The sequence below is a fragment of the Chaetodon trifascialis genome, chromosome 2 (genome assembly GCF_039877785.1).
Source record: "Chaetodon trifascialis isolate fChaTrf1 chromosome 2, fChaTrf1.hap1, whole genome shotgun sequence".
Lineage (NCBI taxonomy): Eukaryota > Metazoa > Chordata > Actinopteri > Chaetodontiformes > Chaetodontidae > Chaetodon > Chaetodon trifascialis.
The window spans coordinates 17,436,525-17,464,411 of NC_092057.1; the positions used below are offsets into that span (position 1 = coordinate 17,436,525).

General features: G+C 43.1%; 5 protein-coding genes across 6 annotated transcripts in view; 3 read left to right on the plus strand and 2 right to left on the minus strand.

The window, feature by feature from the left end:
- The window catches only part of prkcaa (protein kinase C, alpha, a), a 138,886-nt gene extending 122,846 nt beyond the window's left edge, over positions 1–16,040 (minus strand). For both annotated transcript variants that reach the window (XM_070972151.1, XM_070972142.1), the window contains exons 1-2: positions 15,705–16,040; positions 13,752–13,783 (exon numbers count right to left, since the gene is read on the minus strand). In XM_070972151.1, the coding sequence (XP_070828252.1) occupies positions 13,752–13,783; positions 15,705–15,871 (199 nt within the window). In that variant the 5' untranslated portion in view covers positions 15,872–16,040. The remainder of the gene's footprint in view (positions 1–13,751; positions 13,784–15,704) is intronic.
- A 2,502-nt stretch (positions 16,041–18,542) lies between these two features.
- Positions 18,543–21,690, plus strand: LOC139348634 (beta-2-glycoprotein 1-like). Its single transcript, XM_070988897.1, has 8 exons — positions 18,543–18,620; positions 18,923–19,102; positions 19,585–19,681; positions 19,766–19,842; positions 20,198–20,383; positions 20,506–20,685; positions 20,999–21,196; positions 21,581–21,690. The coding sequence occupies exons 1-8, from the start codon at positions 18,551–18,553 to the stop codon at positions 21,688–21,690; spliced, it is 1,098 nt and encodes a 365-aa protein (XP_070844998.1). The 5' UTR covers positions 18,543–18,550.
- Positions 21,691–22,978: 1,288 nt separating this feature from the next.
- LOC139343294 (histone H2B) lies at positions 22,979–23,365 on the plus strand. The gene has a single exon (XM_070980833.1). It carries the CDS (start codon positions 22,979–22,981, stop codon positions 23,348–23,350), a length of 372 nt encoding a protein of 123 aa, XP_070836934.1. The 3' UTR covers positions 23,351–23,365.
- A 2,437-nt stretch (positions 23,366–25,802) lies between these two features.
- On the minus strand, positions 25,803–26,216 carry LOC139346267 (histone H3). Its single transcript, XM_070985263.1, has one exon. It carries the CDS (start codon positions 26,211–26,213, stop codon positions 25,803–25,805), a length of 411 nt encoding a protein of 136 aa, XP_070841364.1. The 5' UTR covers positions 26,214–26,216.
- A 341-nt stretch (positions 26,217–26,557) lies between these two features.
- On the plus strand, positions 26,558–26,956 carry LOC139337615 (histone H2A). The gene has a single exon (XM_070972299.1). It carries the CDS (start codon positions 26,570–26,572, stop codon positions 26,954–26,956), a length of 387 nt encoding a protein of 128 aa, XP_070828400.1. The 5' UTR covers positions 26,558–26,569.
- The last annotated feature ends 931 nt before the right edge of the window (positions 26,957–27,887 follow it).

A 27,887-nucleotide genomic window follows, 5' to 3' on the forward strand; every position in this document is an offset into this window, starting at 1 on the left:
GGCATCCAAATTCTGCACGGACAAAGGCCTCTTCTGGAGCAAATGTTTTATTGCCACACTGCACAATGCGTTTCAATTGTACTCAATCAAAAAAAAAAAACAACCTCTCCTTACATTCTCGACATTTTCACTGTTGAAAACAGCTCAGTCGTCCTGAAAGGGACTTTTGTGTAGTTAAGGTCAAAAACATGTCACCAGTTCACCGACCTGGGTAATCATCCTAAAGTGTGAGTCCCACATCTGCCGCTGCGACTCTGGCCGTTCCATTTCCTCTGTCTTTTGTTCTTTATACAAACCCTCCCTGAGCTCCTCCATTAGATAATGCCATTATCACAACAAAACTCAGGGCAATTAAATGCAGATTACGCTGTAATTCAGACCCTGGTGCATTAGTCTGTGCTCCATCACGGAGCTATCTAATACACCTCTAATGCATTCAGACAGTAATATCCCTCTCTAATCCTTGGAAATGTTTGGTGCTGCACCTCCCCATGGATTAACCAAACCCTCTCAGTTTTAAAAGCATTCTGATCCGTACACAAAGTGGCATGCACCTCCGGAAGGTACACCTACTATACTGAGTTGAATCCATGTCTCTTAGAAAAGCTGCATTTTTACCAGTGTGCAATATTTCCTGAGTGAAAGTCTGCAGGAGGTAGATTCCCATCAGCCCATGGCCTTTTACCTGCCAGAAACTCCTTGTCTTGGTCACACAGAACACATTTGACCGCAGACAGAGACATGACGGGGAGCTCAAACCCACCATGAAGGGGAAGTAGAAGTGAGTTTTAGAGGCCGGGGACGCAGCAGAGATTTCCAATTAACAGTCTTTCAGTCAAATTTTCTTTTTTTTTTCATGCTATCACAGTTGTGTGGGGGGACTTCCCTGAGAAGGCAGCATATTTGCTTGACTGCACATAACCTGTCCTTGTCCATGCTTCATTCATCTGACTCTATGTGTAATTGGAAAGATGCTACATTTCTTGTCCTTCCTTTAAAGACATTAATACTTCACAAAAGCTATTTAAGTATAATGAAGACAGCTAGTTTGATTCCCATGGTGAGCAGTATCTTTCGCCCTTAATGTTCCACTTAGTGTTTAATACGTAAGCGTTCATCAAAAGATGCGTGGGCTTATGATTTGAAAAGGTCGCGTGGATACTTTTCCGCAGAGATTATACAACGTTCGAGCTTCAGCAACTCACTATGACTGACAAAGCGCTTACACAATAGTTCAATTGTATGAGAAGAAACATTGTAATGAGTATTATTATCACTTATTATAGCTTTTGTAAGATTTGCAAAGTGCTATGCGTCATTGTCTGATTGGGATGACAGATGTTGTCTGAAGCTTTCTGTTGCTGTATTTTGTAGTTCTGTTCTGTGAAGCACGTAATGCTAATGAGTAGCCTTCTATATTTTGCTGGATGTTGTCACAGATGGGTTCAAAATGAAATTAAAGCTTTATGGTTTTTGTTTTACACCATCTTCAGTACAAAGACTCTGATAGAGAAACTGTTCACTGCTCCAAACCTCACAAAGGACAACCATCACAACCACAATGATGATGAAGAGCCAGAGAAATTCAATTGCTCATTCAGCCGGAAGCATTAACAAGATCTCCCCGCTTATGTTGCCTCTGAGTCACAAAGCTATACGCATGATCTGTGTAAACAGAATGACAGAGAAACCTACAGACGGGGAAAGTCTTCCAGTTGTAAACAGAAGGCTTACCAGTCATTAGCTGAAGGAGGAAACAGAGATGCCGTGCTTTCCATCCAGCAGCACTCTGTCCTTGAGCTGTAGCACTAGAATGAGGTAACCTGGGCCACATCAGCACCAAGACACAACATGACTGATGCATTGCAAGAAACGATAACAGCTGTTTTATTTTATTTGTACTGAACTATTGATTTGATTACACTGGTTGATTTTTTCATCCAATAAAGCTGCAATTTAATATCTTCAGTCCGTCTCAGCTGACTCACCCTCATGGTGTCTTTCAGGATTTTCTGCAGATCACCCAGCATGATTGGTAACTGTGGTCTGGTTTGTTGTGGGGCTACAAGGTATCAGCCTGGGAAGGTCTGGCATGTTTGCCATCAAACCACCTCAACTTCAGTGGGCATTAAAAAACTCCAGGGAGGAGGTGAGAGGAAGAGCGAAAGAAAAAAAAAAGCACAAAGAGAGAAACAGATCCTTCCTCTTCAGGCAAATATTTACTTTCTGAGCTAAAAATACAGATTTCATTGGACGTCTGTCAGTCGCTGTGTGGCTCAAATGCAAAATTTGGGGGTTGAAAGAGAAACCTTAAGTGTCTAAAGTCTTTTAAGTCCAGATGAGAGGGCCATCACTCTGCTGGACTACAGCCTCAGTGAAGCTCACTGCTGTTTTCATGAAGAATTCCATTTCATTGCATCCATGGCACCGAGTGAGTACGACATTCCTTGTAGTTAAAATCTCCAGTGGTAGATCACTTTTAATGTGCATTGCTACATTTTTAAGGGGCCTGGCTTCTTTGCTGTATGGCGACTGCCATCACTTTGATTGTATCTGCCTATAAAGACCTGTGATATTGGTTTCTACATACAAGAGACTGTTGGCTTCAGTTCCAAACTTCTATCATGCATCAGAACACTACAGGATTAACCCTGTGTGTCTCCTTCACAAATGCAGAAAATACAATTCAAGTTCATTGATTCATATGGGTGCATTCGAGCCAGAAGAAAGAAAAATAGAAAACACGGGATGAGTCATCGACAAGAAATCACATAGAAGCCATAAGGAAAAGCAATATAATACAACGACAATAATACCAGGCCATATGCTCTGGATATGGATTAAGATGACAGCCACGGAGAACCACTTTCAGAGAGCAGATGTTGACATACAGGCCTAAGTGACACTTTTAAAACTGATCTGTGTGTGGATGAGTTCATGTGTGTTGGTAAGTCTCTTGCATTTGTTTGTGTAAACTGGAGCAAACTAAGACAGCAGAATGGACAACATGTGCGCATTTGGTCACACAGGCTTAGTGACTCACATGTGGCTGTAACTACTGGTGATGATCGAGACGATAAAGCCCAATGAAAGTTATCATCATCAGGATTATTCGGTACTCTGTAATCCATGAGTGACTTGGGTGCAACTGATGGCAGTGATCTGCCACTTTTGCTGTGACATAATGTAGCAGGTGGGGGTTGGTACAACAGAAAAGCCTGTAGGCTGTTAAATCAAGACAAGTGACTGCTGTAAAGGGGTAGTCACTTGGGTGTACAGCTACAACATCTATTCCCACTTTCATCTCATCAATTTCTCATTTACAAATTCCCCAAGAAGAAATCTGTGCTGTAACTGGCTGATTTTATCTGCTTCTTCCCCATCCACTGCACCAAGTCATTACTGCAAATGACTTGAGACACTTGACTGCACCGGTTCTTCTACCAACTCGGTCAAACAACTATAACACACAAAAGGCAAGAATGGACACCAGAGACACATCAACTGGTTTCCAGACTGTGTTGTGGGTGAAAAAACCAATGCAAGTCTATGTCTGTGCACACTCTCACTCCTCATACATGCCAGCTTGTTCTTATACAAACAACTGAGCCCACCCTTGAAGTAAAAACACAGGAAACTGTTGACTGTTTATGTGATATTACCAACTCAGCCTGACCTAAAAGGCAAGAGAAGAAAGAGGGTATCCCCCATCAAGCCTGCCTTTTGAAGCTGGTGTCATGAGCTCTATCGATTCAAGGTAAATTTGACCAAAGCTGCAGCTGTAGATCCGCGAGGAGTGATGAGAAAAGCCTAAGAGCGCCCGCTCCTGACATGCTGACCTCTGGGGATCTCTGAAGGTCGCCAGCCACCGCTAAAACTGAGGGTTTTACCTAACTTCAGAGGACAACGTGAGGTCTGTGTTAAAATGGCATGACAGACAACCCAGCCTATGGACAACACCGGCACAGAGAACGTACTTTGCACGCAGACAGATGTGGAATTTGTTGATTATACAGCATCGATTCGGAAGCGAAGGGAAGGATTGTTCCCTGCTGCTCGCATCCAGTCAAAAAGTTAATCCCAGTAAGCGGGCACATTTCCTTCCACACAGAACGACAGGTGGTTCCATTCACACACAAAAAAAGAGAGACTGAATGAGTGTTTCATTCAAGTAAAAGCTACCATTAACCTCCCATTAAGCACCTATGATACAATTCTGCCCCTAAAACATTATCATCCACCATCTGAAAGTAGATTTAACACTGAAACCACAGACCTGGCTTTAATCATCTAAATGGATGATTTTAGAAACCATTACAGCTGCTGCAGAGGTTATTTTAATGGGTCAAACTAACCTAACTACCACAAATCTACGCACTCTGAAAGGACACTGTGTATCCGCAGGGATAATGTGCGCTCACACAAGCTTCATATCAGTTACACTCGTGATTGCGAGTTACCATTCCCGTTGTTTCCATTTGCCCTCGGCGCGTTTCATCTCCTGCAAATTCAGTTATGTTCCCGCACTTCCCCGAATGTCTGTCAACAACACCCGAACAACTCGACAAGAATGTTGCATCCATGTGTGACCGCAGAGAGAGCAATGCACTGTAGTGAAAGCAACGGCAGCAGCAAGAAGGCCAGACTTTCGAGTGGTGGAAAACAGCCAGTCATACATCTGACTGGAAATGCAAAATACTGTGTGGCTGTGTCTTATTATGTTGCACAGCGCACAAGCTGCCGAAACAGTATCTCAGCCTCCTCTACGATGGATTGGTGTGATTGCAAAACACTGTTGTAAAATAGTGAATCAAGACATAAACCCATGCTGTATCAGTGCTGGGACACGCTCAGGTCTTACTGATAATAAACAGTGTCACTTCTTTTATGGTTGTCTCTTAAGACCATGATAAATACACCCGTCCTGACAAATCTCTGTTCAAGCCCTGTAAAACTAGCTCACCACAATAAATACAGCCATTCTTGACAAGATAAAAGGGGGAAACACGATGTGCTGAGGCTCTGAGACTTTGGCTCGCCGTGCTGCATCTGCACGCTCTCAACCAGAGTCCATTATGACCGAGCTGCCAAACACTTCCTCCTGCACGAGCTCTAGCTAACACAGAGCAGACGCCACAACACGGAGCTGCTGGCAGGGCCTTCTCCTCCACCCGCCACTGCATTGGGTACACTGTCCACACAAATTTCTTGAACATACATCAATACATGCACACACACACCAACACATAATCACACATAAAATACTTTTTGTTCCTGGTTTTCAAGGCTAGGCATGAGAAAGCAGGGCTGGCCCAGGATTTTCAGATTTAACTGCTGCTTCAAATGAATGTTGTAGCAATGTTGATGCTGTAGTAAGAAAAGGCAGAAGCCAGAATGGCGTTTTTTTAGATAAGCGACAGATTGCTGTTGTATTCGGGTTCATGTAAAATGTCACAGTCGTCCAACAGAAGCAAAAAAAAATTAATACTAATGTGTGGCATCATTCCAAGAGCAACTGTTTGTGCTAACTCTACTCATGTTTCAATCATCGGTTTTATTCTTTCCTCATTTAAAAAGACTGAAAGTCACGGTATTACTGACAATGGCTGTCATGCCTATTTTGCATTGTTTCCCCTTGAATTTTTCCTGAATGTACACAGATCAAGCACTACCATCTCAACACTTGCTAACAGCCTACCGTTCAAATGTTTGTTGCTAACTGCTAACTGTTGCTAAAGACCGCAACAGTTACCATGAAACTTGATCGTGTACAAAATGGCATAAAGGCAAGGCTTTACAATTGCTGTCATCTCCTTACTGACAATGAAAAACAAGAAGCCTGCACTGAAGTTCGATATTTCCCTACAGAATCCAGCACTTGTCAAAGACACATTACGCATCCAGAAAAAGAATAAAAATTGCAAGCACAAAACAATCAGGATTGAATTTAGTGTTTAACATTATAGACGTGGCATGTTGGCTTTAAAATCACAGTCATTCAATCAATGGACATTCCTTTACAGTTTGAGTCATTTGTCAGGAGAGCAGTAAGGTTAAATCCAGTATTTGAGCCAACATACAAGATCACAAATCCAGGAGCTCAGTGTTGTTTGTGCAAAGCCTTGTACTGCAATGTCTCTGTGCAGCTTCGTTGCAGCGGCGGCGTCAGACTGGTAGAGAGAGAAAAATCTGACCATTCAAATTCCATGTGACATCAGCATGACAGCAGGAGCATGGACGTCATCCCACCTGGGACTGTTCAGTCAGTCCTCTTCCTGCACACAAATCCCCTTATCAAACTGTGAAACAGATTTGGGCTACATCATGACAGCATGCAATCAGGAACTGAACAGGGCTCTATTATCTCACGACATGCAGGTGTCAGAGGATGTATTTCCCTCCACACAGGGGCCGTCCTGTGCCAAGAGACAAGCAGATTCTCATCAAAGTGTCGTCCGTGTCTCCATGGAAGCCCGGAAGGTAATCTAATACAGACTCTGAAGCAAGGAGAGAAGAACTGCAGCAAGGGAGCAACAAAGCTCACAGCAGCATTTCAAATATCGACATGTTTGACTTAACATCAGGGCTCAGTCACATTCATTTAAAAGCAATATTTCTGATGAATGCTCATTCTGTAAGCACTGGAATTTACATATTCCTACACAGTCCCTCTACGGTGAGAAATATGACTAACAGCAGCGTTTTTCTGTGCAAACATCACTTTATACAGCGGCAAACACATTACAGCTATGAGGCACATTTTGAACACAGCACGGCATTTCCCCCAAATGCATGGTGGGAATTCAGGTGATAAATAATGCAGGCCGCCATGAAGGATTAGTCCAATCTTAATGCAGCTGGTCTGAATTGATTGGCAAGAAACAGGAAGAGAGACAAGAGGCTTTCAGGGAAATCCAACGCAGCCATCCCATTTACTTTGGCGATGCCTCCTCTGGTTGGAAACAAGCTGCTAGCCAGCACCTCCGATTCCCCTTCCACACTGATCATTAAGGCTTCATTCAGCCGTGGCTTAAAGACAAAGACATACTGCATGTCAGGAGTGACATTTATTTGCAACTTATTAGCTTTTCTGAGATATTTTGAATCACATTTTGATATTGAATTTGTTCCGTTTTGTCAAAACAGGCCTGATCAGGAAATATTTTTGTCAAAGGCAACATGAACTGCCTGTCAACAACAATTATACACTTTTGCAGAACATGCCTTACAGCACTTTTATCTACAGTGAAGGAATACACACGTCTGCTCATCAAAACACATAATCCTCTGGGAGGATCACAGGGTGATGCTAACAGCAAGCATTCGAAATCAGCAGCACTGCCAATTTCCATCACCGAGCATAACCAAGACTGGAACAACACAGACATCCCGAACACAAGAAACTGAAATGATCATAGTTTTTTCTTGTCAATGGCTCGATATGATGGGCTCAGCAATATTTATGTGACAAACACAGCAGATCTACATCCTTTACACAACCATAGGGAAATGCCACCCAGAGAAAACTCAAACCAATTGAGGGATCTTCTATATATATTTAGAACAAGTTGGGCATGAGTGTTTATATGTGTTGATGTTATAGCTTCTTCTATAGCAGTACACCAAAGACGTGCAGAATCAAGGCACAGTGAAGCTGTTCAGGACGCCTGAAGTGGTCTAACAGCTTTTCAATATAAACACACAATATGCTGGTTTTCAATTTTCTACCCATCTGTGTCTTTTGAAAGCTATATAACTAAAAATGCTTTTTTCTTTTCATTCATTGTCCAGAGTCTTTCTTCAGACCACCTCAGCCTCACATATTAGTGACGAGCCAATGTCTGCTGCTGTTGTCTGTCCAGCAGGTCACTGATGTCTCCACCTGAAGACTGAATGAAGGGTGACCAGCCACTCAAAAATGAGCAGCGCCTAGTTTGCAAGGTTTCTGAGAGCTACTGTGACTTTAACTGTTTCTTTTTATTTGGGAGCCTCTGGCTGGCTCCAGCCACTGAACTCCAAGATTATTGTAATTAGGATGCGTTGATATCACTGCCATTAATGTTGGTTTCACAGTGCTGTTGACTGCTGGACTGAAAGTAATAGCGAGGAGTTGTTTCAACAGGAATCTGCTGACCAGTAGTTAAAGCCTACTGGTGAACAGCAAGCTTTAACTACTGTTACACCACTAGGTGACCCTTTTACAGCTGGGGAGGCTTTAGGACTAAGAGGTTTTACTGCTGGGGATTTTCTGGAGCAGCATTCGTTATTATAGCCTCTGTCAGACGTGCTGCATCTCTTCAGGCGCCAGGGAGTATTATAGAGGATGGTTGCGATCACCATCAGTGATTTAAAGGTATCAATCACAGTAGCAATGACCACAGCTTCAACAAGCTTCTCTCAATGTGGGTGACATCAGAAGACAGAGCAAGTGTCCTCCTATAGAAGCCTACAGAAGCAACTCCATGCACAGTAGTGTGTCTCTTCAGGGGGCCAAACTCCAAATATAGCCTATTTTGAACTCTGCCCCCTTCCTCTCCATCTCAAACACGCGCACACACACGCCCGCACACACACACACACACACACACACACACACGATCATGATGACTCCTCTCTGTTCTGCTTGTATCTTGATGTCCATCTAACTCTGGGACAAAGCCGTATGAAGGGCCAATGCAAACTATGTGAGAAGGAGGAATTGGATATGTGTGTGTGTGTGTGTGTGTGTGTGTGTGTGTGTGTGTGTGTGTGTGTGTGTGTGTGTGTGTGTGTGTGTGTGTGTGTGTGTGTGTGGAAAGAAAGTGGCCATATGGGAGCCAATCCGTAGGCAGCCACCCAGGGCTGAGGGCGCTGTAGAGGGGAGTGGTCTGGCTGTGAGCCCTAGAAATGACAGAGAGCAAACAGAGAAACGAGCTAACAACAAAGATGATGATACTTCTGCGGGATCAGTGCCTCAAAGTTTTATCACTGGGGGGGTTTAAACCCACTTTTCGCTGGTATTACACCCTTAAATGAATGTAATTGTCCTCCATTTGATAGAAGAAGCTAAGGACGCTACTCCTGACCAATATTCCACTTATGTACACAGCTTTGTGTTCTGGTAACGTACTATCGTTTCCAGCCTGATGAAAGCAGCTGCCTCACTATTATACTGCTGTTTTTAAGCAATTTCACCATAAAAGCGTAACTAACTAGGGGACACACCAGCGTGGTGTATTTCAGGCCATCTGGGGTTGAAATTGTAATAAACTCTCATGTCTCTCATGAAAAAATTGAGTTTATTAAAGTCTGTGTAACCCTCCGGAGAAACCCCTGAAAGCATGAACCAGTGCATCACGCAAACATGCGCAGGGAAGCACGAGCTGTTTGAGCAAAATGAAAAAGGAAAGACAAAACAGCAACCAATGACAGCAGAAAGCATGCGGCAGCCAGCTTGGATGCGTCCGTGGATAGTCAGCGTTTACCTTTCCATTGACCATCAACAGAGACATTATTGGGATGACGCTGTGGCGGATGTGACAAGGATATTTTGAGTACTGTGCAAACACTGAGGAGCACGGGGTAAACAAAGCTATTCAGCTAATATCTGCTGTTATGTTTTGATTCTCATGGCGGACTCACCATCATAACAAATATCGCATTGCATTTAGCTAGCAGGGCAAAACAGGGGACAGACATTCATCACTCATGAGCTGGGCACACCCTCACATGTATGGACGGATATCAAGTAGTCTGCTCTCTTGGGAGGCAGAACAACAAAACTCATTATCTTTTCCTCATGTATGTCAGGGATCACTGGGAAGCCTTGGGTGAAATTCAGCTGTCTATAGTCTGCCAGTAAATGTCCAGTCCTCTACACACGACTGAGCAACCACAAATACATGGACTGCATCGACACTCCAGATGATCTGCGTGTGGAGCGGAAATGGAGACTTCCACACGGCGCTGAAATAGCCTTTCTCCCGGAAGAACAAGAAGAACCACATTTTGTGGAGTCGACTAGTTTTGATTTCATCGCTCCTTTTATCGCTGCTTTCTGCTCTTTGTTCAAATAAGTCCCCAGACAGGTTTAAATTCTAGTCGCTACAAAGCAGCAAAGCAGGACTATTTTCATTCACTGCCACTTAACCAAGAAGCCAGATGGAACATCAATTTGCAAGACAAAGTTTTGGGGTGTAAGCAGCAACCTGTCAAACGAGACAAGAGTGAGCAGAGTTAGATGGCCTCATAACACCTATGTCCTGTTAGAAAAGTCACTTTGTGGCAGACCTCCTGGAACTGGAGTGAGGGCAGATAATTACACTAACGTTTCTCCAGTAAGAGCACTTGACCCCTAAACACTTAAGGAGGGTCTGCTCGGTGGCCCGACTGAGGACCGTGGCTCGCTATGAATATGTTTCGCTGACTTAATGCGAAACAGGTCACAGAACAGGATTACCTTGCCAGCTTAACCCTTGGTAAATGAAAGCTTCAGGAGACGAAAAACCAAATGAGAAACCCTATCCCTTCACTCACACTGTGAACTTAACAAGATCCGAGTGGTAACCCTGCTGAGGAGCATTGGTACAAATTGCCCGGCTGTATTACAATGTCAACTGAATGGTGATTTGAGATACCCTGCTGCACAGCGGCAGCCGGCCAGAGCCTTGAAATAAGACTCCACAGGAGAAGCAGGCAGTTGACAACAGACAGACAGATTGCTCCCAGCGCAGATACCATCTAGAAAGGTGGTTAGCGATAGGCTTGTTTGTTTCCACAACATTAACTCTGTTCAACATTAACTTTTGCTCTAATATTTCATTGCTTTTTCTTCTCACCTGCAGCCAGATGAGTTCATATCGTCCACAGCATCATTACTGTATACTACTATCCTAAACTTAAATGATTAATCAATAATCGAACGGTTGGTTAGCGTTACCATCGACTTATCATTGGTGGCAATTTATTCTGAGGAGCCCGATCACACTTCAGGCTCACAGCATTATTAACTTCACATGTGATGTAATGCTGTGCAGCCCACCCTATTCTTAGAAAAGGGACATTTGCAGGGCTGAACATTAAATGTCACTCTTGTTACAGAAATGTCACTCAACTTCAAGTAGTCACAGAGAGGCTTGCCGGCTCCGCTGGAGGACCTGACCCTCATTTTATGGAAGGAGAAGATTAATAATTGATGGCTAAATAGATACTACAAATTAGGGACCTTTCTCTTCCTGAATGGCAGCAGTGTAACAAGTCACCTTCATCTTGATATGGCACACATCATTCATTCAACACATCCTGGCACAGATTAACACTGGAATGAGGGAGTGGTCAGTTTGAAGCAGTGCAGCCAATCCGGTCTGATCTCTGGATGTTCACGGTGCTTGACGCACTCCCCAGAGTGCCGTTTGTGTACAAGGCCTCTTTTTGTCCTTCTAATCATTCAATTTATCATCTCCAGCATCAAAACAGTAACAATGAGGCAGGGTGACAATGACAACTTGCTGTGAAAGCAGAGGAGGGGGCTGGCGGAAAGGCTGACGATAACGCCAGGTTATGCAAAAACATGTTAGGCTGTCAACGCTCCCGACACCTTGGACTGACTCACTTCTGAGCCTGGTTTCACCCAAGTAGGAGAAAACACTCAAAGCCTGAGAACACATAGACGAGTGGGTGTCGGGTCGTCGGCGGTTGCACGTCCACTGGTGAAAGACAAGTTCGCATGTAGACACGGGCCAATACGCATGTTCCCATATGAGGACATTTCCCAGACACACACGACATTAAGAACCATGTAACCATCTAAATGTATTGGTATGGTGAGTAATGACTCAGTGAAGACCTCTGCACGTCTCTGACACTCTCAGGAGAAGAGCTTCTGAATCACGGACATCAAACGCCTCGCATGGCCAAGTGTTTATCTTCAGCAGAGAGAGAGAGAGACTGTCTTCTGTTCTCCTGAACTACTCAGGGGGAAGAAATCCATCCGTGGCATTTCCAATCAAGTCGTCCACTGGGGGCTGATTTTACTGCGGTGACACACTGGACACTTTGACACACACTTTTTAACTACAGCCATCATCTGATAATAACACCATAATAACAATAACACAACACTGAACGCCTGTGATCAAATATTCAAGTAACCGGGAGCTTTGACTTTAATTCAGGTTTCTGGAATGTAAATGAAAGGATGTGCACATCATGAGAAATGTCTTTCATAAATATTGTATTTTGTGCATTAGCTGCGTCTCTTCAGCGAAGTCTCTTTTGGGTTCGGGCATCGCTTGAAAAAGAGTATTTTTTTGTAATTAAATTCAGTGAAAAACAAAATGGAAAAGACATCCAGGGGGCGACCCTGAAGACTATATGTATTCCATACTACACCCAAGTAAAACATCAGTTTAGGATCATCTGCACTACAACCTGGGCACTGAGTCCGACTTTGGCAAGCCCAGATGTTTCCACATTAGACGAGGGATCTTGAGAGTCGACGCATGCTGAAGCTCAAACGGAGGGTTGATAGGAAATCCACGTGGGCTGACGTGGGAAACCAGATCTGCCATATCTGTGTGTTTTGTACCTCTCCTCCATTCTTCATCCTCCTCTCTTTCGGTCTGTCAAAAGAAGTCTCACCTGTTGCTTTTGCTTTCAGCTCGCACAGTAAACACCAAACACACTTCCTTCAGTGCCTTTTTGCCAACCAACAGGCCTGTTTTCACTTAGCAAAAGCTTCACTTGTTAGGAATCACTGACAAGGAACGGGAAGCAAATAAGAAGCAGTTAAACAGAACATTTAAACCAATCATGACTGCATTTTAAATCTAATTCAGCACCAACAAGCTCAAACACGCTGCTTGCTGTTCATAGATATAAAAAGCATGAACTCATACAGAATACAGAAACCAACAGAAAAGTCCAGTCTAGCTCTATATGTTAAAGTTTTCAACAACCAGCCATTGCTGCTGCATTCGTGTAGGTGTTTACGCGCAGCCACCACAGTGGTTTCAGTTGGGACAAATGTGCAAACAGCGAGTTTGCTAAATGCCAAGAAAGGAGACACTCAAGTGACTGTACGACTTCTGAATTCAAGTTTCTCTCTTTCACCCAACGAAGACGTGCAACAATGGACTCAGCCAATCACTGACGGCCAGTACATTCACCTAATCGCCCAACAATAATCCTGCGCAAACACTTTCTATACTGTGAAGTAAAATGTTATTCAAGACTCAGTCCACATGAGTAAGACACAATACGACCACAACAACACCACATTGACTGTGGGTAAACAAAGTTGTGGTTGCAAAATAGCAAACAAATCATGAGCAGGATGGAAATAGAGTTGCATGAAAATGAAGGTGAATTCGGGCACGCTGAGTATGAAAGATATAAAGAGTGCGTATGTCAGTTTGGTCATAATTTTGTCATGATGTCCTCAGTATGTATCTGTGACACATCAAAAAACAACAGTTGGAAGAAATAACCGCTCACATACAAAGCAGTCACACACACACACACACACACACGCACGCACGCACGCGCACGCACATCACACGTCCTCTTCTCATGTCAGCGTACAAATGAGATGGAGCTCAAACAGCATCAATCCAGTGAGGAAAAATGGCTCAACGCTAAATGTGATGGTTCATGTGACAGCAAGACAACAGAAAAGCAGCAAAGGAGACACCCAAAGCCTGTGCTTCACATACACACATGACGCACACACACACAGGTGACATGATGTCTGAACGGGTCAGTCGTGGTCTTACCTTGGCACTGGAATCCTTGTTTTCCGAACCCCCTGTCAAAACAGAGAAGGTTGCATTAAATAGCTGTTCACTTTCTCTTTCTGGCTCACATACAAACAGGAAATTCATACATACATTCATACCATGGATGCTGTATGATGCACATCAGTGCTTTCAAATTTCCATAGCTAGCTGGAGGCATTTACTCTCAGCAGCTTCGAACAGGTTCATTCATCTGGCGTCTCGATACGCATTCCTGGGTTGTAAAGTCAGATATCTCTGGTTACCCTGGACACCCTGCAGGAGGCCAGTTCCCAGTTAACCAGTTCTCGGTAGTTTTCACAACCTCACTACAATGTTTTTTAGGCTGAATGGGAGCGACTCCCTGCAGCCAGGGTGCAAACTATTATAGAAAGCTTTTTCCAGAAGGGTGAAGGTTTGTGATGGCAGCAGATTAACACCCACGGTTTTGGAATGAGGTGTCCAACAAACACATATGCCTGTAATGTTTGGGGGTCCGCATACTTTTAGCCACCATGTGTTCTACTGCTTGATTTCATTTTATTCACAACGTCAGGAAAGCAGTTTTCTTTTCAAACTGACACTGATATAAATAAATACGGTGTCTATTTCACATACAAATATACTGCATGTGCATGTGACTGTTTGCAAATTTAATGTTAGGTTAATGTGCAAGGAAAAACATTAACTCCAAACTGATTTAACATCTAAATGTGCATAAAGAGGCTCCCTTCTTTAATCTAAGTTGTCACCTTTGTGTTTCACACTGAGCTCATGCTTTGCTAAAGAGGAGCGTTTGGTCAGGCAAAGGTCATGGTGTAAAACCTTTAAGGTTAGGAGTCGCCAGCAATAAAGGGCCTGAGGTCAGACTCCCACCTGCAAACAGCAACAGGACTGTGAACGTGGGTGCAACTCTACCGAGCTGTCTGCAAGTCAACTCCTCTCACCGTTAAGACATAACTACAACCAGATTCAAGTTTATTGCCAAGTATGTTTTCACAATCAAGACCATTGCCTCTGTGTTTTAGTGCACAGTAATAAACACAGTAAGTAAAGCAATGTACAGAAAGACTAGAAGCAACTGCAAGACAGGAAGCATGAAAAAAATAAGTTAAGTTAAAGTGAAGCAACTTTCCAAACTGTCTCCCCACTAATGGAAAGATTTGCAGCACAAAGGCAAAGCTCTGCACGTCACTGCCCTCTTCGCATGGGTTTCAGCTGCATACCATATGCATATGTTGGGCCTTTTCTTTCTTTCTTTCTTTCTTTCTTTCTTTCTTTCTTTCTTTCTTTCTTCTTTTTAGTGCAGGGGAAGTGCTGTAACAGCGCAATGACGTGCCAGGAAGGGGAGCCTATTAGTCATGAAAAGACTTCATCCAGGTCCAACCTCAGCCACAGCAGTCATGCGTTAATCAGGGAGGAAGAAAGCTGACATTAACAGCAGGGACTGTTGTCATTCAGCTGCCTGTCAAGGCTGATACAACACCACTCCTGCGCAAATGTGTTAATTTATGTTTACGCAACACTGAATTTATTCTCAAACAGAGGTCCTGAGATTTCCTGCTGCCACACACATGAAAATGACCACTTTCGTTTCTCACTGGGAATCAGAGCATTTCTCATGTGTGTGTGAAAGCACAGCCCTGAACACAAGTTTGACACACTCTCCTGCAAACACTTCACCACCAGCATCAACAGCTCAACTCCTCCCATAAGGGGACAGCTTGGACGACACTTCGACAGATCGGGATCCCTGGAGTAAAACACAGCTTGACACAGAATGCAACTTTTTTTTCCCTTTTTCAAATGTCTACTAGTTAAGTGTAAAGGTCACAGGATCGAGAAGGGAAAGTTATCCTGAAGTTGTGTTACATCGTCGAGCGGAGAGGACTCGACTAAAGTTATCCAACGTGCAACAGGCAGCAGTCAGGGGGTGGCAGGAGGAAGGCTTACCAGATGAAGTCGGTGCAGTGGCTGCAGAAAGTCGGCTGCCTGAAGAACCTGGCTATGAATTTATGGTTCTTGATTTCGTGGACGTTTTTTTGCCTCAAAGCACCTTTGCGGGCGAACCTGTTCGCCACGTCCGCGGTGGACGACTCGTTTAAACTCACGTCAGCCATGTCCCCTCTGAAAACAAATCAATGCTAATGACAGCTTAGCGTCGCTGTGTTGAAGTGCTTTTCAGTCCGTTTAGCGGCGCAGAGCCAGCAGAGTGCGGAGTGGCGGTCCTCACCGGAGACACCGTAGGCTACTGTCTGAGGGCTTTCCCTGCCTGTCGATACCACTGGGCTGCTCCGCTGACAGCTCTGCCCGCTGTCAAGTTAGCCAGAGTGCAGAGGTGCCGCATCCGGTTCCCGCCTTCAAAGTAAAAGCTCAGCAACGTCTCGAGCGCGAACCTGGTAGCTGCTCAGCGTGACTGTAGTGTGTTGATAAGTGTTGGTGGCCCAAGTTAATATAAGTTCAGTATGAAGGATAGTAGCTCGGATTTTAGAAGTGACCTTTAAAGCCCACTTCCTCCTAAAGAAATGAATGTTGGTCAAAAATACTGTCTTGCCTTTTTCTGCATGAATTAGTCTAAATCAGCCAAGTGTGCAGTGTGCTCAGAGCTTTAAGGGGTAGGGGTTTGAGTCTAGCTGGCTTAAAAGTGTGCAGCTAACTAGTCCTACACTTATATCTCATTGTCATTTGAAGTTACCAATGCAATACTAATTGTAGTGTTGGTGTAGATGTAATCTACACTCACATCACACACACAGCATTAATACCAGTGCCTCAAACTAGAGCCTCCAAAATGATCACAAAGTTGGAACTGCACCCCTCTGACACAGTTCCAGCATCTGAGTAATTTAACATTCTTAATGGTGGGATTTACAGCAGGGTCACATTCGTTTTAGCAAGGTGTAGGCTACCCAATAAACTGGCAACAGACATCGGTGTCCTCACAGTGTATCTGCACAACCTTTTATCTCAGTTATAATCACAAAGGGTTTTGTGATGCCCTTGATGTCAAACAATACATGAAAGCACCCATGAAGCCTTACTGCATATTCAGTCCTCTACTGTTCAACACAGCCTGTTGTGGATTATTTCCACAAATCAGATGCTTGGATGATCTGTTTTAAGCAGGAATCTCTGAATTGCAGATTATCTCTTCTGAAGTCTGTAGTGGATTTTAAGTTAGTGGGTTATTTTTGTCCAAAATATCACATGTTATAGCAAGGCCCAGAGAGCACACTGCTCATTTGAGTTTGAAATAAAAGAAATAGATAAAGAGCCTTCAATCCCTTGCAGCACAGTTGTCCAAAAAGCTCTTTGCTCATTTTGTTCCTAAAACCAACTTGTTTCTGGTGGTCTGTGTGTCTCTGTGCAGCTTGACATCTGCTCCGCTCCTCTTCCTCCTTTTCTGTCTGGCTGATGTCACGCAACAGGACGGCTGTGGTGGGAGGAGGCCTCCCGGTCCCGCTGCAGGAATTTGGGATGAGGGCGTCACCGTGTGGACTTATGGCGCATTACACTTTTTAAGCTGCAGTGGAGAAGTTGTTTGCTTATACTGTGCGCGCGCTCAGCTCAGCACGAGCACTTTACACACAGGCCTTGCTTATTATTATGCCACTGTAATAATAATAATAATAATAATAATAATAATAATAATAATAATAATAATAATAATACCTTCATAATTAATATTTATGCTTTAGAATAGAAGTGGAATAGAGTGCTGTGCGTCAGTCCTTCAAAACCATTATTCTTCAACACAAGCACATTCATTTCCCATTTCATTGATAAGCATGATTTTCCACTTAATCTCACCATTTTTGCCTCAGATGATGCGCGTAATTCTGTTTTTGTCAAATTGCTCTTAAAGAATATGAATATATAAAGAATATATCTTAGGAAGATGACCTTAACTGGATTCATGATGTACACACACACACACACACACACACACACACACACACACAGAGAGAGAGAGAGAGAGAACACCAGTAGCGGTTGGTGTTCTCACAGCAAAGGAGGGTTCACCACCTCTTTGCTTTTCGCTTGCTATCTCTGCAGCTTTTCTAAGTTCACCAGCTCCTCTGGGTTCACTGACCAGCAGAGCAGCAGAACCGTCTCTCTTTCTTTCTTCTGTGAAAGACATGCATTAGCAAATTGAATTGGGTTACATAAACCAGACCTGCTCTTCCCTGAAATCAGAACCCATTTCAAACACATGGTATTACTCTTAATCAACAAATCATTTGACCTTGTTAGGTGTCAGGTATTGTGTGATTTAAGCGATTATGGTTCCGCAGAGCTTCTGTTTCTTAATAATAAAAACTGGACTCTCGAATGTGGATTGAACTCATAGATCCTAGATTTTCCTATCCTAACCAGGAAGCATCTATTTGTTAACCCAGGCTAGAGCACATACACAGCATGTTATTTGGAATTATTGCTGTAATGCTTAATTTAGGTAAACAGCTTTTGAGTATTACTGAAAGGGGCGATATGGTTTAAATATTGCTCATCAAAAATCTGTGTGCATCTGTCTGTGTGTCTTGGGAATCGTCCTCTTTTATTATTTATGAGCTGACTTCACGTTGTGTGTCCGCTGCTGTCTGTTGTACCAAATCAAGGCTATTGATTGACTCTGGGTGAATATGCAGGAGTTAAGACCTTTGCGCTCAATCAATAGGAGCTTACACTGGCGTGTGATTGGATCAGGCTTTCAGGAGTCTGTTTACTCAACAGCTCTTATGCTGGTCCCATCTGCTCCCAGATGCAGGGGACACAGAGGAGACTTCCCTCCAGAGAAGATGGCTCTGACTTTGATTTTGCTGGTCCTCGGCCATTTGGCTTTATGCACAACTGTAACATCCAAGAAAGGTAAAGTGGAGCAGGATAACCGGTTTATTTGTATGTGAGCATGAACTGAACTCATTGTATTTTTTGTTAATGTGCCGCAAGTGTTCCTGCTTTACATCCTGTCAAGCCCTGTTCTTTACCTATTTGTATTTTCATATCTTACTGGTGGTTTTGCATCCAAACTTTCAGAAGAATCCACAACATCAAATCTTCTCTTCTTCAATTAATATTATTACAACGATTCACCTGTAAAATGTGAACACTGATCCTGTGAATTGCGGCTTTTATATATTCGTCAGATTATATTTCTGCTCTCTAACCAGTATGTGGCAGACCTCCTGTCACTGACGGGATCGACGTCTTGAGTCTAAAGCGCGTGTATGAGGTCGGAGAGGAAGTGACCCTCACATGTGAGCGGGGGTACACGCCTTCAGCAACGACCTCTCAAAGGATGACCTGCACCGCCTCAGGAGAGTGGACACAGTCAGACCTGGCATGTTCCTGTGAGTGTTGGACTAACTTGGACAGCTGAAATTCTTAAATTATTACAACCACCTTAAAATAGAAAGTCTGCGCAAAAGCACCTTAAAAATATATTAATGACAAAAATAACACATTTTAGTGCTCCTACAGGACTGTCGTATTGGTGCATTATTTCATTTCAATGTGAGACAAAAAGGTTCTTTTTTTTCTCTCTCTCTTTTACAAGAAATGCTCAAGTGAAAGTGAAAGACTGCTCGTCAGAATGTGAAAGTGAATTCTTAGCTGATGTATTCTCATGCTGCATGCTCTGTTCTGGTAGACAGCTATTAGATAATTAGAGGTGCATTATCCACTTTATTCTACTTTGAACATGTTATTTCTGAGACACAGTCATTAATAAATGTGTTCTACTGCGGGCAGTCATCGCAACACATGATTACTTAGTGCTGCATAATTAACCTACAGGAGGTGTAGATTCAGCATTGTGCCACCTTTTCTACAGCTAAGATGTGTCCAATCCCAAGAGCTCTGCAGCCGTTAGCAATGGGGAGGACAGAAGCTCCGTTCAAGAGTGTGCTCAACTACACATGTGATAATGGGTAAAAGTCACTTTTTAGTTCCAAAAAGATCATTGCAAGGTGTGTTTACAGTAAGACGTGTCCGAATAAACTTTTGTTCATCAGGTATGTCATGCAAGGAGCCAATGAGAGTAGGTGTTTAGATGATGGTACCTGGAGCAACCCACCGCCTCTCTGCAAAGGTACTGGAGGGAAATGTACAGTTTATAGTGGAGATGCGACGTTTAAACATGTTTAATCTAACTGGGGAGCTGATCTTCTATTTGATTATCGGTGCACTTGCATTTGCCCAATTTCTGTTACTTTGTATCTGTGTCTATAAAGTTATCATGTTGAGAAGAAACTTGCTTTGTTCATTATTGACACTATGCACGACTTTGATATAGATGTGTACATTAAATTCTCTTTTTGTTGCCTATAAGCAGTATAAATAACATCAGCGTAATGTGGATTTCTCATTCTTAAGACTGACAGAGAAGAAAGGCTTCAGAGCTGATGACAGCATAACTCTGGTGTGATCATTTTTTCTTTTTACAGCTGTATATTGTCCACTGCCCAAGTCACTTAGAGATGGAAGAATTGTCCACGATAAGCCAGTTAGTGGAACCACCACCATGTATGGGCAAGGCTGGACGTATGAGTGTAACCCACCAAAGGCACCAAGTTATGAGAGGGGATCCTGCATGGCTGATGGCACTGCAACTGAGCCACCAGTGTGCCGAGGTACTCCTGCTCTCATCTGTATGTCTTTCATTTCTTTCTTTTTTTTTCTTAGACAGCCTACATTTTGCAGTTGTATTCACTAAATAAATCCTCACATTTTCACCTGTTTTTGATGGTCCCAGAGGTGAGCTGCTCCATCCCAACAGGCATATCAAATGGCTTCATCACCTTTGCTGTGATGAGACAACATGGCTACAAGGAGAAGGTTCAGTACGGCTGCAATGAGCACTATGTTCTGGATGGTGAGGCTGAGATACAATGCCAAAACACAGGAAACTGGTCTTCCAAGCCAGTTTGCAGAGGTGAGTCATGGGAAAATGGGATCATAAAAACTACCCTAAGACTACATTTCTCCATTTATGTTTCACTGTTGTTAAAGAGTCTGGATTCACTTAATCAGCAGTCAGTTATGCACACACAATCAGAATGTTTCTGCGCATCAAAAGCTGCAAAAGTCTCCAGAGAAACTAATCTCTTCTCAACCTTTAGATGTGCTTTTACACAAACATGGGGGTAGTAATTAAAATTTCCCTGCACCCAGTACTGTTAAAATCCTCTGAGGGGATGTGCAATGTTGGTGCAAAAATGCTTCAGCGTTTCTGTTATTGCACCCAGCTCCCTGCACAGTTGGCATCAAGAGAGGCCGCATCTTCTACAACGGCAAGAAGATCTGGATTGCAGACTTGAAACCAAACCGAGTCCTCCACGGAGAACACGTTGTCTTCTATTGTCTGAACAGAGCTGACAGGTGTGGCTACCCTGTGGCCAGCACCTGTAATGATGGAAACCTCCCCATCCCAGAGTGCTTTGAGGGTGAGTTCTTGTCAGCTTGATAAATCAAACTCAGACGCCAATTGTTCCACCTGTTGAGGTTTGGATGCTCGACAGATGATTTCTCACTGAGTAATGACAGCCAGCACTGTGGCGATGACCTCATAAGTCAAGTCTATGTCAAATACAAAATTGTATTCAAAGAATATAAGAATGAAGATCAAAGTCCACATCTTTCCAAAGTGTATAGAGTATTGTGGTTGTCCACATGTTTTCACAATTGGCAACAATGTTTTTACATTGGAAAAAAAAAAAATCAGACTTCCAGGTGGCTTACAGATGTCTTTGGAAATGAATGATGTTTCCACGCAGTTATGCATTTTAAAACTACAATAATACATCTATCTTTCTTTTTCTTTCTTTTAGAACCAGGCAGGGTGGAGTACACCGTAAGGGCCAAAACCCTTCCATCAGAAATCACAATGTGTGCCACGTCACCCCCTGCAAGCCCCACAAGCCATACAAGATCTGCTTAGCCTTCCACAAAATGACCAAGATCACCAAGTACACTGACAGCTTGTGCAGGATTTGTTGATGAATGATAGATTTGGAATAACATACTCTAAGAAGGATGCCACTTTTGTTAGTGGTTACCTTTCATTTCATTTACAACTAATAAAAGATTCTAGGAATTTTTAATAAAAATAATGGAAATGTGTATTAAAAAAAAGTCCATGACCTGAAGAAGCTGTGAAGTCTCTTATCTGCAGATACACACATGCATTCATACTGAACCCAGCACCGAAGTTACAATAAATACTGGATGTGAAAAATTCAAAATGATTTCACATCCTTTCCCAAGAGATTTTACACTATTCACACCTTATTTGTGTGTGAATTTAAGATGACTTTCATCTTCCTCATAGCTTAGCTCACAGTGATGAAAAAAAAAAAAAAAAAAAAAGCATTTTAATTATGTTTAACGGGCTTTGGAATTAGTATTTTTGTTCTAACATTTTTCATTTTTCAACCTCTTTCCTAATCTCACTTTCTTTCACAGTTTAAGTGGCAGCAGTCTTTCCAAACCATTCAGACACCAAGGATTTTAATTTCTCTTTTTTACCTGAATCTTTTTTTCTTTTTCATTTTTTAAACTCTGAACTGACCCACACCACAGTTTTGACTTTGTTTAATCTGGCTCCTGACTCTACCGAAATATGATATAAAACAAAATAGGAGAGCATATATATATAAAGTTCAGTTGAGTTGTTTACAGGGGAATGTTGTGTGAAACCAGTGAATAATAGTTTATTGTTTTTTTGTTTTGTTTTGTTTTGTTTTGACTATATTATCACTATTGCAATACATTCAGATCACTTTCATAAATCATTATTGTTACTGTGAATTAGTTATTGTCTGCGACCTGCCTCTTGCTTCCATTGCTCTTGATGTAGTACCATAAAAATAATGGGTTTTGTTGTTGTTGTTGTTGTTGTTGTTGTTGTTGTTGTTGTTGTTTACTGCAATGTCTTACAGTGCTCTTAGTAGCAGTGTTAGTAATTGAGGAGCTGCTCACACTGCTGAGGTCCACATTAGCGCCGGGTCAGTCGTCCGTTAGGAAACCGTCCACTTTGAATCAATGTCCGTTTGCTTTTAGTCGCGCGGGGGGTGGTCTCGCCACAGTAAGCCCACCCCCCTCCAGCCCGTGAGCAGCGCAACCAATCACGGGCTAGAGGTTACCCACTAAATTTGCATGAAACCTGTATAAATACGGTCGCTTTCAGCATTGATAATTATCTGTGCTGCGAAGTACAAACCCTTAAAATGCCTGAACCAGCGAAGTCTGCACCCAAGAAGGGATCCAAGAAAGCCGTCTCTAAGGCCACTAAGAGCGGCAAGAAAAGGAGGAGGAGCAGGAAAGAGAGCTATGCTATCTACGTGTACAAGGTCCTCAAGCAGGTTCACCCTGACACCGGAATCTCTTCCAAGGCCATGGGCATCATGAACTCCTTCGTGAGCGATATCTTCGAGCGCATCGCCGGTGAGGCTTCACGTCTGGCTCATTACAACAAGCGTTCCACCATCACTTCCAGGGAGATTCAGACCGCCGTCCGCCTGCTGCTGCCCGGTGAGCTGGCCAAGCACGCCGTGTCTGAAGGCACCAAGGCTGTGACCAAGTACACTAGCTCCAAGTAAACTGCTCGGCGTCGTCCAAACCCAAAGGCTCTTTTAAGAGCCACCACTTTACTGTCAGAGTCAACGTTCCTTCAGTCACAAAAGCTAATAAGTTTAAAAGAATAAGTTAATGTGTATACATCTCTAGTGGAAACCTGCTGTAAACCTCAAAAGAAGCAGGAACTTATTTGTGACAGCTACAGCCCAATGGCAGAGCATATGTGATGATCCTAATATTTCATTGTGAATCACCTGTTTATCTTTGTCTTGTTTTGCTTGGTTGTTTATTGTGATACTATCATTGAGAGACATCGTTTTAACACCATCAGAAAGAAAAACTCAAAGCCAATAAACAAAACGGATGGGGAAAAAAAAAAACATTTTACATGACTCCTAACTGCTTTGGGTGACACTATTTTTAACGTGCTTGTCATTTATAAGTAGTACATAAACAAATACAAGGTTGAAAACAACAATCATAACCTTTGCTTATACAGGAGCTGCAGCTCAAAGTGCTTACCAAGAAATGGTTAGGAGAATAGAGAAATAGAAAGTAAATTTTGTCATTGTGTTTTGGAAGTATTTGTTGATGTCATTTTATTGCATAGCTAAATTGTAAATTGAAAAATAAATGTTTTATTGCACTTCATCTGGCACACTTGAGGCATTCATATTCAATTCAATATTTCTTTATTAGTCCTGCGAGGGGAAATTCCAATTTACAGCAGTATCAATAAAGCGGATAGAGTATAACAAGTGCATGCAAATGAAAAACAAGTATAAGAGTGGGATAAAAAGAAAATGTCATCCTAAAAAACTGCAAATAGTATTTACAGACTGTTATGTACAGGTTGCATTGCACACTTTGGATGTAGCATCATGTCTGATGGAGCTGCTCAATGCAGAGTGTGTGTGTGTGTGTGTGTGTGTGTGTGTGTGTGTGTGTGTGTGTGTGTGTGTGTGTGTGTGTGTGTGTGTGTGTGTGTGTGTGTGTGTGTGTGTGTGTGTGTGTGTCATGGAGGACAGCTTGGCTGTCATCCTCCTTATGAATAATAAAAATATGGTTCAAAATCCATCACAGTATCATGAAACTGAGAAAATTCTGACAAAAACATTTGACTAAAATGAAACAAAAATCTTGATGAAAAAAACAAAATAAAAGACTAAAACGTTACTTAAACCAACAGTTTTATCAGTTTACAATTTTTAGTCAAGCAACTAAGACTAAACTAACTAAACTAAGTTTAAACTAAATTTAAAATTCTTGTCAAAATTAACACTGGATTGAAACAAGGGTGAAAATAGAAATAGAGTGGAATAAAGATAACAGGATGGACATAAAAACAGATAGAAAGTGAATGTCAAATAATTAAATAGATAAAATAAATAAATAGCTAGTAAAAGGCTGAAGTGATCAGTTTTTAGCTTCCTTTTTTTTAAGCAAGCTGCTTCCCTCATATCTGTGGGTAGTGTGTTCCAGAGCTTTGGGCCTTGATGGACGAAGGCCACATCGCTGATTTTCTTTTCACTGTTGCTGGAAACCTCCAGACGGCCAGCAGCAGATGATCACAGTGTTCTTGGAGGCAAATAATAAAGGAGGGAGTTGGCGATGTAGCTTGGTCCTCGTCCATGAAGGGCTTTGAACACAAGGAGAAGGACCTTAAAAATCAACCCTGAATGTTACAAGAAGCCAGTGCAGAGCAGCCAAAGCGGGACTGATTTGCTCTCTGGTTCTGGTTATTAGTCGAGCTGCAGAGTTTTGAATGAGCTGAGGTTTTCGTCACCGTGTTGGTGTGGGATTTGATGCTTAGATGTGAGTCTAGGATGACACCAAGACTTAAACTCAGATTTAATACAGGGAGTTAATTGTTGGTTGGTTGACAACAAACTAATGCAGATAGACCATTTCTAATCGTACAACTCTCTATGAACTATTGAAAGATCTGTAGCTTCATGTAAAGACAATGTGACTGTTATTCATGAAGGCAAGTTGACACCTCATCCTAACCTACAACAAGCACATACTCTCTTCTTAATGATGTACATCCTAGTGTTGCAAGGAGCAATTGTTTCCATATTCCCACTTTATAATTGAAGTCTGATCCTGTACCAATCCAGCTGGCCAGCAGCACAGAGGACAAATTACAACCATTTCATTGTAGTCAGCAGAGGAGAGCAGCAAGGCACAGACTTTGACATGATAAAAGTGGACAATGAGCAGCTTTGAACCTGAATATCTCAAGTGTCATTACAAACTGACAAGACTATGGACTAAACACGTTCAGTATTATTGCAAAATTAAATTAGAGTAAATCTTTATTCTCAAATCAGTCTTTATCACGATAAATATAAAAAAGAACAAAAAAAATAATGGTGAAAGGGCAAAGAAATAGGCTCTTGAGAGAAAAGTGAGGTGGCTCTTAAAAGAGCCGTTTTTGTTGTTGTGATTGGCCAAAGAACGATTAGAGACACTTTAAGCGCGCTCTCCGCGGATGCGGCGGGCCAGCTGGATGTCTTTGGGCATGATGGTAACCCTCTTGGCGTGGATGGCGCACAAGTTGGTGTCCTCGAACAGGCCGACCAGGTAAGCCTCGCTGGCCTCCTGCAGAGCCATGACGGCGGAGCTCTGGAAGCGCAGGTCGGTCTTGAAATCCTGAGCGATTTCTCGGACCAGGCGCTGGAAGGGCAGCTTGCGGATGAGCAGCTCGGTGGATTTCTGGTAACGACGGATCTCTCTCAGAGCCACGGTACCGGGCCTGTAGCGGTGAGGCTTCTTCACACCGCCGGTGGCCGGGGCGCTTTTACGAGCTGCCTTGGTGGCCAGCTGCTTCCTGGGGGCTTTGCCTCCAGTGGACTTACGAGCTGTCTGCTTGGTTCTTGCCATGCTTTCGTCTTTCTCTCGACAAACAGGAGAAAATGTAGTGAGTAGAGAAAACGCGCTGCTCTTAAAGTGTGGGACCGGCTGCGGAGTGATGACGCTGCTTCAGACCTCCGCCTCCTGATTGGTGAAAGGCTCCTGTTGGAGCTCAGCACCGCCTGAAGGAGCGACCCACCTCAAGAATAGCCGCTGCTGATTGGCGAGAAAGCCGGTCAAAATGAGCGCTCGGCCTCTGCCGGAAGCCTCTCTTCTGATTGGTCTGATGCGAACCCCCCTGCGCGCGGCGCGGACATATAATGGAGGTTTGTAGTCACTGAGGCCACATTTTCTCTGAGCTGTAAACTCTAGAAAGTACTGAAAACATGAGTGGAAGAGGCAAAACCGGCGGAAAGGCCAGAGCCAAGGCAAAGACCCGCTCTTCTCGTGCCGGCCTGCAATTTCCAGTCGGCCGTGTTCACAGGCTGCTGCGCAAAGGCAACTATGCCGAGCGTGTGGGTGCCGGCGCCCCCGTCTACTTGGCGGCCGTGCTCGAGTATCTGACTGCTGAGATCCTCGAGTTGGCTGGAAACGCCGCCCGCGACAACAAGAAGACTCGTATCATCCCCCGTCACCTGCAGCTGGCTGTCCGCAACGACGAGGAGCTCAACAAACTGCTCGGCGGAGTCACCATCGCTCAGGGCGGCGTGCTGCCCAACATCCAGGCTGTGCTGCTGCCCAAGAAGACCGAGAAGCCTGCCAAGGCCAAGTAAATCTACTCCACACCGTTGAAGACGACACACACAAAAAACGGCTCTTTTAAGAGCCAAACACTTCTCCTTTAAAGAGCTTTTTCTCTCTCTTCTTCTTCAAACTCAGTATTCACAGAGTGAAACAAACACATGCCTGCTCAACCACCAACATGCACTAAATCACCATTTTTAAACGCTTCATTTATCTTGTGGGGACATTCAGTGGCCACTTGCATCATAAAGTCAGCTATTTATCATAAACAAGAATTTGGACAGTCAAACTATCCACTCTGCCTTTGTTTTCCCCTCTCTGCACCTCACTTTTCAGCTTTTAATACACCCCCTCAGTACTGACTCTGACATAGCGTTTTCCTTTCCTTTTTTATTTTATTTTTATCTGAGCACTTTGCTGTCATTCACACTCCTTCCCATCTCATTTTGCTGTCATTCACACTCCTTCCCATCTCATTTTTAAATTACCCATTTTAATGGAAGGAGCCAAGAGTCCTTATTTAAGCTGTCTTTGATTGCACATGGGACAAGTTGGCCTGCAAGGATTAGAGAATCAATAGGCCTGTTCCCATTTCTTTTCTCTTTAAGAAAACATTCATTTATTCAATATGGTTACAGTATTATGATCACAATAAGATGAAATGTAGAAAATAGAAGAAGAAAAAAAACAACAACAGAAAATATTGTACAATATAAATTGAAAGGGCTACTGAAGCGCTGGATGTTCAATGTTCAGTTGTTTTGTCCTGAGATCTCCTCGCTGACACGCTGATTGTTTGTCTGATCAGAGGTCGAAAATGTGCAGAGGCTGATTCTCCTATTTTATTTTAATTTCCCCTCTGTCGGAGGTCAGTCAGTAAGTAAGCAAGCACCTGTTTAATGATGCTGTGGCTGCAGATTACAGTCTGTTGGATGACCACAGCACATGTGCTTTCCCACA